General features: G+C 37.5%; 1 protein-coding gene across 1 annotated transcript; it reads right to left on the bottom strand.

Annotated features, from left to right (window-relative positions):
* Positions 1 to 3900: 3900 nt before the first annotated feature.
* LOC114658530 (nmrA-like family domain-containing protein 1) lies at positions 3901 to 14471 on the bottom strand. Its single transcript, XM_028810584.2, has 5 exons — positions 14366 to 14471; positions 11452 to 11715; positions 8714 to 8963; positions 6065 to 6258; positions 3901 to 4384 (listed from the first exon to the last, which is right to left on the bottom strand). The coding sequence occupies exons 2-5, from the start codon at positions 11710 to 11712 to the stop codon at positions 4178 to 4180; spliced, it is 912 nt and encodes a 303-aa protein (XP_028666417.1). The 5' UTR covers positions 11713 to 11715; positions 14366 to 14471; the 3' UTR covers positions 3901 to 4177.

Raw genomic sequence — 14471 nt, 5'->3', positions numbered from 1 at the left:
CTTTCCTAGAGATACTCTCTCCTCTGGTCCTTCCACACTCTGGGCATCCTGGCCGGGTAAGGGTTCCAGATGCCCACCACAATATATAGCAGTTGTGAGGATGTTAAGAGGCTGCCTGAAGATTTGTTAATTTTATTATGGGATGCCAGAAACACACCCAGCCTTGACCCAGCATGCACACATTCACACAAAGAGACATTTACTTTATAAAGATGCTCAATGAACTGATAACAGTATATAATAAACAAAAAAAGAAGGCAAAAAAACAAAATATTATTATACAAACAACATGTATGCAAAAGTCTCCTCCAATTCCTGATGGCGGTAATGATTTACAAACACTGCACAAATTAAACCAAATGAAACACTATGAACTATAATAAACAATCAACACACACAGTCCAGTGTGTGAGTATGAGTATGATGGAGACAATGAATTGATATACCAAGTGAACATTTTCTTGAATGTTATGAAAGTTTTGTCCTACCATGTTCCAAGGGTTGGGAGAAGAATCATAGAAGTTGTGAGTGCTCGCCGAACACAGACATTTACCAACCCTGATGAAATCTCATAAATGTACAAGCACATAAATCCAGAATGAAACTGAAATCCAATGTTGGTTGTATTCCACAGGTAGGGTGAGAAGCATAGAAACAAATAAACACAGATGATTGTCATCCTCTTGGGATCTTTATGACTCCATTTTAAAGAGAGCGCCTAATTATCTTTCTTCTCAGCAACTCCCAATCCATTCTATTGTGGTACCCGGATCTGGGTGGTACCCTGCCGGGACACCCAAGAAGACCGGAGGAGGGCTTGGGTCCTCCTCCAGACCACGAGGGGGGCGACCACCCTGGGGGCTACGGGTACAGAGCTGTGAAACTCAACCATGTAGGGGCCTGTGGTCACTGCCAGGGGGCACCCCAATACCTGCAGGACCCTGGACCTCAGCACTTCTGCCACACCTGGAAGTGCTGGGGGGAAGACAAGCAGGGATACCCGGAGTGCTTCCGGGGATACAGCCGGCACTTCCACCACACTGGGGCGTGTCGGTGGGAGATTGCCGGGAACACACCTGGAGCACATCCTGGTGCTTATATAAAGGGGCCGCCTCCCTTCAGAGGATGACTTGAGTCAGGAGAGAAGACTGGATGAGGTGTCAGAGGAGTAAAGGAGGCGGCCTGAAGGCATTGTGTATTGGTCAGAACTTTGGGGTATTGGGGTTTCTGAGAGCATTATTGGAGTGATGGAAGAACACAATAAACGTGTATGGGGTAAATCTAAACGTGTCTGCCTGTCTGTGTCCGGGTCATATTCCACACTATATATATATATATATATATATATATATATATATATATATATATATATATAGGGACAGATAATATCTAAACATTATTTAATAATATAGGTTAAAGTTTAGGTTTATGCATATTGTAAGAACAATGACAGTGTTCTGATTTTTAGAAATCTGCTTCCGTAAAGGTGCTCACATATCTCTAGATACTGTATACGGACAGCTTAACAGTAATGTTAATTCCAAAACAATCCAATTTTCCAGAATGCCTTTTCCCTTCTGTAAGTCTAAATCTTCTTCTTCTTCTTTCGGCTGCTCCTGTTAGGGGTCGCCACAGCGGATTATCTTCTTCCATATCTTTCTGTCCTCTGCATCTTGCTTTGTTACATCCATCACCTGCATGTCCACACTCACCACATCCATAAACCTTTGGTTAGGCCTTCCTCTTTTTCTTTTCCCTGGCAGCTCTATCCTTAGATAATATGTGAAAATAATAAGTGGTAGAAAGAATGTAATGGATTTATAGATTACACCTGTAAATTGCCCCGCTCATCAAGAGCTGATTTCTTGGAGATTAGCAAATCTGTCAGTTTAGCATAGACATTAATTACTGTTTTACTATAATGGTAAAATCATTGGGGATAACTTCATAAAGCCCAACTATCATCATACCTACGACTCAAGCAGATCTCTGATGACAGCCACCAAGCTTATCCCATTTTTACTTCTTTCTTCTAGAAAGCTCTATCAGATCCTCACCACTCACTCTGCCTGTTTCAAGGACAGTTTCTTTCCCCAGGCCATTAGGTCACTGAACTCCCCGTAACCTGATCCTACCTGCCCTGCACTGTGTACTATAACCACCTGCTGGTTTACATTTAATTGTACTGTATGTTACTTTTTCCACTCTTGTTTACTGTATTTATTTATCTCCTGCTACTGTTATGTATTTACTGTATTTATTTATACATCACCAGAACAGTGGCACAAGAATTTCACTATGCTCATACAGCTAAAATGACAATAATGATATTTAATCTGTAATCTAATCTCTAAATTTGTGCCTTATTTTCACTGATTTTTTTATGGATTATACTGAAGCAGATACAGTATACTTCACAGACCCTTTGTTTTTCAAAATATATTTACTTATTTATTTAACTATAAGCATTCGGGGATTCTCATGCAGGCCTGTTGCGCCCAAGTCCAGAGGTCCAAACGTTAGGCTTTTCTCTCATGAAAATTAACCAAACTGAAATTGAAAGTAACTGTATGTTTAAAGTCACTCTCTATAATGGCCATAGACAGGGAACTGATGAATAACTTGAGTTTTGATTACATTGTTAATGAATTTGAGAGTCAAAAAGGAAGACAGAAGCTTCCTTGGGGTAGGCCAACTGATCAATGAATTATCATTCTACATTTCTTGTTTTCTGCTGTAGTTAGAACTGGTGATAGGGGGCTTATAGCGGCAGGTTGAATTAGGATATTAAAGAGCGGTAAGATGAAGATTATAACATTATTGTTTACTAGCCGTGCCCCGCGGCTCCACCTGTGTAGTAGTGAAACAGGACAGTGAGGAGGGCCCCGCCGCTCCCCATTCCTGACATCATGCGTCCCCCTCCCCTCGGCCCACAGCCTCTGTCTCGGATTAGTGTGAATATATTGCTCCTGCAAGCGAACTATGATACTTAGCACGATGAGAGAAATCGCAAAATCAACCAGAATGTTCAAGCAAATTATAGAAAAAAACCCGATCTAAATCCATTAAGTAGTTCTCTCGTGAAAAGTGGACAAACAGACAGACAGACAGACAGACAGACAGACATTGGGTTTTATTACTGAAGTAATATGTAGACGTTATTGTGTTATTCCCCAGTTTCCAGCACTTCATGTAAAAGATGTTAATCTGAACACAAATTATTGCTGTGTAAATTATGCAATATGTGCTATCTACTTAGTGAATACAGTAAACATCAACATTTGTTTGAATAGTGCAAAAATATTAACAAACAGAATAAAGTCTGAAATGATTCAAATGAAAGCACAATGTGTTACAATTATTTTCTTCATTGTTTCTTACATTTATATTTATCAATAAAGTCTTTCCTTTAAAACAAATGTAGTTGTTAAGGTGCATTTTAGTTACAAAATACTTGAATGGCAATTTTCTGTAACATGAAGTATTGAGTAATTTTAGAATTTACCTGCAAGTCTATTAAAAGATGAGTGTAACATACAGTATATCAAAAGAAAGAAGGCAAGAAAAATGATGTACAAATAATATAAAACAATGAACTGACAGTAAGTTACATTTATAACCCTAATACACAATACAAAATGATGACTTGAGTGTTGAATTGTAGTATTTTCTTACTCAAGTGTGACAAATGTAAGTTGTTTTTGGTCTTTAATGTTGAATAATTAACATTAACGTCCCCAATACAACTGTAATGCACATCTTAGTCTAAATCCAACAGAGAAATGACAGAAGCCCACCTTTTCTGGCTCAGTTAACTCTACTGAGCTGCTGACATTCATGTAAACATTATTTCTTTTTTTTATAGTTTTTCAAAAGAGATGGCTCAGAGTGCTTATACTGTATTTTTTACTGTTTGATTTGTTAAATTTATCTTAAAGACGACTTTAGTTTTAGCACAGAAAGCAATTGTGCAAATGAAAAGCAAACAGTTTCAAAGTCTTCAGCCTCAAGTTAGAGACCCCTTTATAACCAGATGGTTTCTTAAGTGGACTTATTTGGGAAAAATAAAGTCCTGTCTTTCTGAGCATAAATCTATAATTTTAGTGAAAAACGGGAGGTTCCATCACCCACCAACAAGTATACATGTTAAAATCAGTATACAACTCAACACAAAAAGTCACATAGTGGACTTTTTTTCCAAGGATGAAATGATTGATTCTTTGTTTTCTGCAACCCATTGATTAAATGTTTTTATCTCTGGGCAGAGGGTTGCTGTCATTGCTATATTCATTTTTTGAGATCCCTTTTTCCAGAACTGAAACATATTTCCAAGGTCCTGACTCCCAGGAATTGTAGAAGAATCCACAAAGGTTTTTACGGAAATCTGTAGGCAGAATAGAGGAGTACAGTTGAAAAAGAATAACGCCTCTTGTCCATTTACCTTTACATTTAGTTCACTAATATCCATCCATCCATCCATGATCCAATTTGCTATATCCTAACACAGGGTTACGGGGATCTGCTGGAGCCAATCCCAGCCAACACAGGGTGCAAGGCAGGAACAAACCCAGGCAGGTTGCCAGCCCACCGCAGGGCACACACATACACACACACCAAGCACAAGGATCGCCAATGCACCTAACCTGCATGTCTTTGGACTGTGGGAGGAAACCCATGCAGACACGGGGAGAACCCGGGAAGCAAACCCAGGTCTCCTTACTGCGAGGCAGCAGCGCTACCACTGCACCACCGTGCCGCCCGTTCACTAATATAAGCTAACTATATCTGTGAATTTGAAAGGAACAACATTAGTAATTACACAAATGTAATTATTATGAAAAACAATTCATACATGCAATAACCAACTTTGATTCAGTTAAGGAGACTGCACATATCCAGTTAGCTGAACTGCTGGCTTAGTAAGATTATTATAGGAACATAATACCCCAATGCCATACATGAATGTCACTGAATAACTGCACAATCCTGCACAGTGGTCTTCTCAAGGAGTGTGGTCAGCACACAACATAATAGTATCTAGCTCAAGGGAAAGGAAAAATCTTGCTAGACTGCAGACAGAGAAAACTTAGGAAAAGGATGGGAAGTCCTTGTGAATTACGCTGAGCAGCCGGATGCCACCATTTACAATTTATCTGCAAGTCAATTAAAAGATGAGTGCAACATGTCATATCAAAAGTGTCGATTCACCTCAGGGTAGTGAAAGCATCCTCAATATACGGCCTCACATGCCTACCATCAGGGGTTGGGAGTCTAATCTGTGCTCTTGACTTCATTGCTTCAGACATGATGAGCATGTTGCCAGCTTTCAGATAGATCCAAAGATGTCTTGCAGACTGACAGGTAATAACAATGGAATTACAGTAAAGGAGGAAGCTACTCAGGCTCTGGTGTCTTTTGGCAAGGGCAGCTTGTTCATTTATCAGACCTGGACACCTGGCTCTTTCAGAAAATATCTGGGTCGTGATGTCTAAAACAAGATGCTTCCAGAGAACACTGCAACCTTGTGGTCCTATAAGTCTGAAAAGCTGCTCATCACCCAGAGACGACTGTATAAAGAACAAGTGCAGCTCAAATTTTATAGGAAGAGGATGACAGAACTATATACAAAAGAAAAAAGGGCATAAGGGCAAAGCACAAGGAAGTTAGGAGACAAAAAACACAACAGAGCAATTAAAGCAGCTGCCTCTCACTTAAAGGATTAACTCAAATTTAGGTAGGTCCATGTTGAATCCTTGTTGCTGTGCTTTCTCCAGTGTAAAAATAAACTTATACCTCACATTCTTACATTTACCTATGTCTCTTAATCCAAATGGGATTCTCTTGGAGAGGCTAGGCTAGCCCCTGTTATAATATAATGAAATCACTAAGTAAACCAGAGAAATAAACTCTTAGATTTCTAAAACTCAAATTTTATATTGTTGATTTCATACTATCCAAAGTTATATATTACCTTACAAAAGTGAGAAAGAACTTATACTTTATAATGCATATTAACTAGGCTCACAGCATATGTTTTATATTGAAAAAAATGTTATTTCTTTACCCTGGCATCCTTGAATTGTTTGGGGTAGAGAAACTGTGTTAAGATGCAGGCGTATTCTTCAATTGTCAGTCTCTCTGTGGAGACAGGACAGCTCTTTCCAATCCAGGTTTGGGAATTCTGAAACAAGGACGCCACAATGGATCCGACTTGTTTGACACTCATACTGTCCATGGCTGTTTCTCCCATTGGAATTGCTGCAAGAAAGATGTAAACACATTAAAAGAAATATTCAGTTTTTAGTGTACAGTAACTTCAATTTGACTGCAGTATGAGGACTGTTCCAGTGAAACATGCTAGCAAGCTACTTTAGAGCTCTACATAGTGAACCATGGAGAAAGCAGCTGTGCTGAAGGAAAATAACAAAAGCTGAACAAACAGATGTTCGGGTTGATGAAAAACTTGAACATTATATATTATTTAATATTACAAAATTGGTAATACTTGGAGAACATGCATTTAGTAATGTACTGTTACTGTTCAAGTCAGAAATTAAATTCCTAGTGGATTTTAAGAATATTAAACATGCATATGATACTACTTTACAAACCATCATTTGAAAAGCACTTACCCATTTCTCAGTTGTCCTTTATTGACTGTACAATACCTTTGTCATACAGTATATTTTATTTTCACTGTACAATTCCTATAACACAATTTCTCAGTTTCAAGCATTTGATATGTTGTCTTTGTACTATTTATAAATGATTTGTAAATCATTGCATTCTGCTTTTAATTACATTTTACACAGCATCCCAGATTTTTTGGAAACGGGGTTGTACATTATAGAGCAGGGTACCGATACATGAAGGAAAGAACAAAAGTAAAGAATCAAGGAAATTATAACTGTAGTCAAACCAATTATTTTGGGAAACTAATATCTTTTCTAATATAAAGAATCAAATGAAGGAAATACATTTCACAAGTCAAAAAGTATACAACACAAACATTTTTTGAACAATTGTATTGTAATGGAAGTAAAATACAAAATGAAAGAAGAAAATGAAGAGAAGATAACTTTATAGATGATTCTATAACTTTTTTAGATTTTGGTATTTGATAAATCTATCTTCTCTTCACTTTCTTATTTCATTTTTACAATTCATTCAAACGATTTTTGTGTTGTAAAATGTATTTCCTTGAGATGATTCTTTACATTAGAAAAGATAATGGTAGTTTTTCAAAATAATTTCTTTGACTATAGTTTTAACCTCTTCAGTTCTTTCCTTTTTTTTCCCTTTCCTTCACATATCAGCAAAACCTTCTAGAATATAAATAATAAACGTAAAGCCTTTTTAATTTCTGTTTAGATTTTTAACTTTTAACTTTGGACAGTGGGGTAGCATAGCATAGCAGCATTTTAAAAAATTAAGATCTCAGTTAGGGCGGCACGGTGGCGCAGTGGGTAGCGCTGCTGCCTCGCAGCTGGGAGACCTGGGGACCTGGGTTCGATTCCCGGGTCCTCCCTGTGTGGAGTTTGCATGTTCTCCCCGTGTCTGCGTGGGTTTCCTCCGGGCGCTCCGGTTTCCTCCCACAATCCAAAGACATGCAGGTTAGGTGGACTGGCGATTCTAAATTGGCCCTAGTGTGTGCTTGGTGTGTGGGTGTGTTTGTGTGTGTCCTGCGGTGGGTTGGCACCCTGCCTGGGATTGGTTCCCTGCCTTGTGCCCTGTGTTGGCTGGGATTGGCTCCAGCAGACCCCCGTGACTCTGTTTGGATTCAGCGGGTTGGAGAATGGATGGATGGATGAAAGATCTCAGTTATCCCCATTTCACACACAATATGGGCTTGTGGCTCAGCAGTCAGATTTAGCTGAAAGGCCATCAAAGTTTCTGTTTCTCAGTACGTCAAAGCTCAGCTCTCATTTAAATAAACTTCTTGTGCTCATTCAGCAGCATATGATCAAAGGCTGACCTGCCATGAGTAAAAACATCTTAACCACATTTTCAGGAATCCGGGATTCATGCTCCTCTGTAAAACAATTTGGGTTCAACCAAACCATGCTGTCAAAATACACATTCAACTGATTGCTACTGCTAAAACCCCAACACTGGAGCCTTTCACTATTTAACTGTCTTGTGCTCTCCTCAGAACTTGTGTGATTTGTGCTTATGTAAAACTAACTGCACCACTTCAAATAGTAGAGATTAGAATGAGAGAGAAAAGCTGTGCAGCCTTAAATGGTGGCAAAGGTACTGAAGGGGTAACAATAGTTAAATTAACCAGAACTCTTGATGCAATGAAGGAATGCGTGATGTGCACTGGAATGGGAGGTGTGGTTTGAGAATGGTATGATGCTGACCACAAACCAGGCCTACACATAACAGATTGCACTGAGCTGGCTGCATCACTTGTCCTGTCATCATACTTGTTCATTACATAAAAGGCAGAGACACTGCTCAAAAGATCTGATGGCTAACAACTGTGTGGTGGACCCAGCTGTGACTCTGATTCTCACTGGTAGAAGCCATTTCAACTCACACATACCGATGGATCTATGTCTCTTGTTGGGTCTTTCCCTTAATTACAACTAATTTAAGATGTTTTCAGACCTTACATAAGATGGCCAACGTGGCATCACATGGTGTGCACCTGTGCTTTAGCATCTCTACTTAAGCAACAGTTCAGCCAAGTCTTGACAGCTTGTCTTACCGATCTTATAGCAGTTTGAGCCAGTTGGCTGAATGGCTGTAAGGAGGTTTTCATAATAGTATGGTGTGATGATCTCTGTTTTGGGTAAGCCCAGCTCGTTCATGTAGTCATTAATGCAGGCTTTGGCATCCATATGTCTGGCTGGTAGTCCGAACCTCCTATGCACATGGTGACTTCCATGAAATACCACATGCTTTATATTGTTCTCTTTACAAGCATTTGCAATCCGATATCCATACTGGATTTCTTTCTGAAAAGCATACAAAAATAGTCAGTTATTCTGTACATGCAACATGAGTTGAAAATACATACAATCTCTGAAACACTTTTTCATTCACACTGGCACTGTCAAGCATGCATATGAGCTGTTGCAATGAATCTTCCAGTAATAAAATTACCTTCTTTCAGAAACTGCTCATTATTTTAAAAACATATGATAGCAAATTTACATGCAATTCCTGACTGAATTTAAGATCATTGGAGTGTCAGTAAATCTATTTGAAACTGAGTCAGTAAGCATGTACGAAAGAATAAGGATGCGTTGATTACATGGCATTATGAAAAGTAAGGAGCATAAGGCTGGTGCTCATTATGAAAGGCTCTCTACAAATAAAGACATGTTAATATACCTTAAACTTGCTTTTTTAAAAAAACTGTTGTGATTTAGCAGCAAACAAAAATGGCAATGGTGTGAAATCTCTAAAACTGAGCCTCAAAGCAGGCCAGAATCCTAAGGGTCAGTAGATCTGTTTGAAACTGAGTCAGTAAGCGTGAGTGAAAGATAAGAATGTGTCGATAACACTGGATTATAAAAGTAAGGAGTATAAGGCTGGCACTCATCATGAAAGGCTTTCTACAAATAAAGACAAGTTAATATACATTAAACTTTCTTTTTTTTTTTAATTGTTGTGATTCAGCAGCAAACAAAAACGGTAATGGTGTAAAATACCTAAAACTGAGCCCAACAGGTGCTTGTTGCTGCTGTTCTTGTACGCAGAGGCTCTTGGCGCCAATAAGTTAGCGATATCAGAAAGTCAAGTGCACTGCTGCGGTCCGTTTATTTTTATTTTTTGTTCCGACTGACTGCCAAAATTGAAGATTAAGACTTTTAAAACTAAAGGAAAATAAGGAGGACTTTTACAAGAAAGTGATGGAGATTTTCATGGAGAAGGGTAGGCGCATGGACTTCATTTACAAATAAAGGTAAGATAATAAACGTTTTTCAATTTTATAAAAAATGGGATCCAAGTAAGAAAAAAACAATCCAATATTTAAAAACTAAATTTTGACCTTAAATAAAATATTCTTTTGTTTTTCTTGTTATCCTTTTGTTGAAGTCTGTATTAAAATTGATTAAAGCATCAGAATTAAAAACTTTTAAAAACAACTAAATATTCCAATAGAGATTAAAATCAAAATCTGTTTTTTTTTTTTGTATACCACTCTATACTTTGATTTGTATTTAATGAGTATGAATTGTGGAATTTCAACAGTAAATTTAGAACACTTGGAGGGTGCAGAGCAAATGCGCTCTCTCTCGCTGCTATAAATGTAACGTTTTTTCTTTGCCAAATATGTACCTTACCAGCCTCTGTGTGTGTAAAGAATGCTGATGAGATATGAAACATAACCAGTAGTCAATGTGCATGCTGCTAATTGAATAGTGAATAAGCTACTCTTTTGTCTCTATGAAAAGTTATGGTTTTTGCAATCATCTTCCATTTAAGAATTATGGAGGTCACTGTTCTATTGGGAACCTTCAATGCTGCAGAATGTTTTGTAGCTTTCCTCAGATGTGCCTTGACACAATCTTGTCTCTGAGCTCTGCAAGCAATTCCTTCAACCTCATGGCTTGATTTTTGCTCTGATACACGTTGTCAGCTGTGGGACACTAAATAGTCAGATGTGTGCCTTTCCTAATCCTTTCAAATCAATTAAACTGACCACCGGTGGTCTCCAAACAAGGTGTATTAACATCTCAATGATGACCAAAGGAATAGGATGCACCTGAGCTAGACTTAAAAGTGTCACAGCAAAGGGTCTGAATACTTGTGTTAATATGATATCTTGTTTTTTTATGTTTAACAAATTTGCAAAAAATGTCTAATATCCTATTTTCACTTTGGTTGTCATTCTGGGGTATTTAGTGTTGTTTCAAAAATTAATTTAATCAGTTTTAGCAATAGACATATATGTAACAAAGTGTGAAAGAAGTGAAGGGGTCCGAGTACATTCTGAAGGCACTCTAAATATACACTGTGTGTTAAATAACTTTTTAAACAGACAGGAGGTAAGCAGAGTACTTCAGTTGTTCATTTAAAAATAAGTATTTAAATAAGCAGGAAGTGTTGTAAAGATTTCTGTAATTCATTTAAGAATATTTTAAATAGAAAGAAACTGGTAACACGACTTTCAAATAACTATTTATAACAAAATCCACTAAGCCTGATTACCACTTCCTAAAATTATTTGAAGATATCTGTACATCAGTAAAAATGTATTTAAATCAATTTTCAGAAAATATTTTAATTTGATTTACATATACCTTAATTACTTTCAAAGATACAGTATCTTTAAACAGATTTAGAGACATCTTTAAAAATGTCAATTACTTTATTATAATTTGGCTCTCCATAGCACTACAGAAGTCAGAGTCTTGATTAACTGATGTCTTAAAAGTGTCAAAATAGATTTATTACATTAGGGACCTGCAAATGAAGATGCAGGGTAACAAATACCTGTAAGGGGTCCCTCGCTGAGAAGTCAGTAATGGTTCTTGCATAGCATCTGCTAGCTCCTTTCAGTGCCTCCTGGATGCTTGAGGGACTGTCCAAGTCCACAGTTACTATTTCAGTCCCCATTGCTTGTAGCTTTTGTGCTAGGTCACTGTTAGGGTCTGTCACTAAAGGGCGCACCTTAAAAGTGCCCATCTGGAGAAGCATCAGGGCAACACTGTGACCCTCAGGACCATCAGCACCAAACACTGTTACTATCTCCATTGCCTGAAAGGTAAACAACCTAATAAGTGCATTTAATTTATTACACACACACACTATATATATATATATATATATATATATATATATATATATATATATATATATATATATACAGAGTATACAGACAGAAAGAGAGAGAGAGAAAGACAAGCTAGAGAATTATAATTACATGAAAGTAGCAGCAGAGTAGCATCTTGGGAACTTCTAATTTTATAACATTTCGCCCATATTAAATTACTAGGAATTGATAAGCTATGATGGGCTAAATGGCCTGATCCCAACTAAAGCTTACATATTCTTCTTATGAAAGTGAGCCATACAAAACAGGACGATGATGATAAACATTCACGAATACATAAAGTTGAACAAGTGAACCAATTTCCAGACAATGGTAGTGGTGAAGTTTAGCCACTTGGTGGCACCAAAACACCGAATGATTTACCTTAGTACTGTCACACGCTCGAGTTCATTCATTCAGTATCAACAGCAGACACTTAATCCAAATGTGTGGAGACGACAAGACATTCATAAAATGAAAAACTGTTTAAAAATCAATAGTTACCTTTTTTATCAATTTATTATATTGTTCTATCAGGAAAAACAGTTGCTAAAAAGTCAGAATACATGTTAACAAAGAATAAACTTTTGCATATAACCTCTACGCACGGCAAAATATTTTGTGAATGATTATCCGTTGTAATGGGGTAATTCATCTGTGTTATTTAAAAAGAATACTTAAAATGACTACATAAGATATAGATCCAACAAATTTAAATGAAATTGAGTTTATAGTCATAATGGATACAGAACTAACTGCTTCAAATAACATGTATTTTATAGTTACAGTTCCATATATGAAGTAGATTCAACATCTATATACAACATGTACAGTATATAGAATTCTGCAAAAGTCTTACTTTAGTGTTTAGTCTAATGTTACAGTATAAGGTGTTCTAATGAGAAATTAAACACATAGAGCCTCGATAAATAACATTTAAAATTATTTTCTTTGGTGGCCAATATTGTTCCACAGTACAGCAGTATACAGTATATACATTTCTAACCTGTTTAATCCAAGTAGCATTAGATGTGATGTAGGAACCAACTCTGGACAGGACAACAACCCACCACTGGTCACATTCACGCTCACAGTGACCTACACCAGGCCAATTTGAAGTTGCCAGTACAATTAACACACATGACTTTGGGATATGAGAAGAAAGCTAGAGTGTGTGTTTATGGTATATATACACACACACACACATAGATATACAGTATGTCTGCAATGCTGTGCACTTGTGTTCACAAGTTTCAATGTGTAATCATTTTTTATGATGAATAATTTTAATGTATGTAGTTACACATATTAAAGAGTGTCTGGAACATTTCTAAATAATTATGTTAGGATTTGAGGAGTTTTTTTTACCTGCATGGAACCACCTGCTCTTATTTTCAAGGAAAACATATTTTAATCTTAATATTATTATAAACTTGTACTCAGTTCTGATATTCAAATGCACATTGATTGACCAATTTAAAGGTTAAAATTAAACATTTAGATTCCAGACATAGGGATGTGTGCTTGACGCCTGATACTTTTTTAAATTATTATTACTCATTCAAACATCCTCTTTAAAATTCACTAAATCCATTCCAGACAAGGAGCCGGGGGCTGTCCTGATAATTGTGTCACTCTAGGCTAATCAGCATTAGCATTATAAAATATATGTATATTATATATTAATTTATATATATACATTGTGGCATGCGGCTGGGGGTAGTACCCAGCCGGGATGCCCAAGAGGACTGGAGGAGGGCTTAAGCATACACTGAGTTTGCATGTTCTCCCCGTGTCTGTGTGGGTTTCCTCCGGGTGCTCTGGTTTCCTCCCACAGTCCAAAGACATGCAGGTTACATAAATTGGCATTCCTAAAATTGTCCCTAGTGTGTGCTTGGTGTGTGTGTGTCCTGCGATGGGCTGGCACCCTGCCCGGGATTAGTTCCTGCCTTGTGCCCTGTGTTTGCTGGGATTGGCTCCAGCAGACCCCCGTGACCCTGTGTTAGGATATAGCAGGTTGGAAAATGACTGACTGACTGACATACATACACATGAAGTGATATGAAAATGTGATGTGTTTTATGCTTGCGCCTCACACCTCCTGAAGAGTCAGTTCAAACCAAGACCTGTTCACCATGGGCAGTGAGTGGCATGCATGGGATTTTTCTCTGAGTCCTCCATTGCTCGTAACACATTAGGTTATTTTGTGAGTCTAAACAGGTCCAGTAGTGTGTGTAAAAGTGGTTGTTTCCTGCTTTACACTAAGCACTCAACACCCTGAGGCTGTAGTTGAATTAAGTGTGATAGAAAATAGATGTCTTTTTTTTTAAATGACTAATATATCACCAAATAAACAAATAAAATCTAGGCTTTCGTTTCCTTAACTTGCCAGCAGCATCTTACATTAGTAATTTACTCACAATTTGACTCACTGCCAGTTACATTAATGAGCTGGCAAAGAACCAAAAAGTTCTCTATTCCATTACCAAAAAGGGAAAAATAGTAAACGGCATAAAAACATTTTATCATTAGCTTTTGTAGTCACTAAATACTTCGTAAGTCATTTGATTAGTTTCCTTTCAGATAGTTACTTACTGTTCTGATAAAGGTAGCCGGCTTCCTGTAGCATGCAGTTGTGTTTGCTGGCCTCTCAAAAGTTAAATGCTCCCTCTTCTGTTTTCACTCTGCTTCTATGGTAACT

The sequence above is a fragment of the Erpetoichthys calabaricus genome, chromosome 10 (assembly GCF_900747795.2).
Source record: "Erpetoichthys calabaricus chromosome 10, fErpCal1.3, whole genome shotgun sequence".
Lineage (NCBI taxonomy): Eukaryota > Metazoa > Chordata > Cladistia > Polypteriformes > Polypteridae > Erpetoichthys > Erpetoichthys calabaricus.
This window is presented reverse-complemented; position numbering and strand designations above follow the sequence as displayed.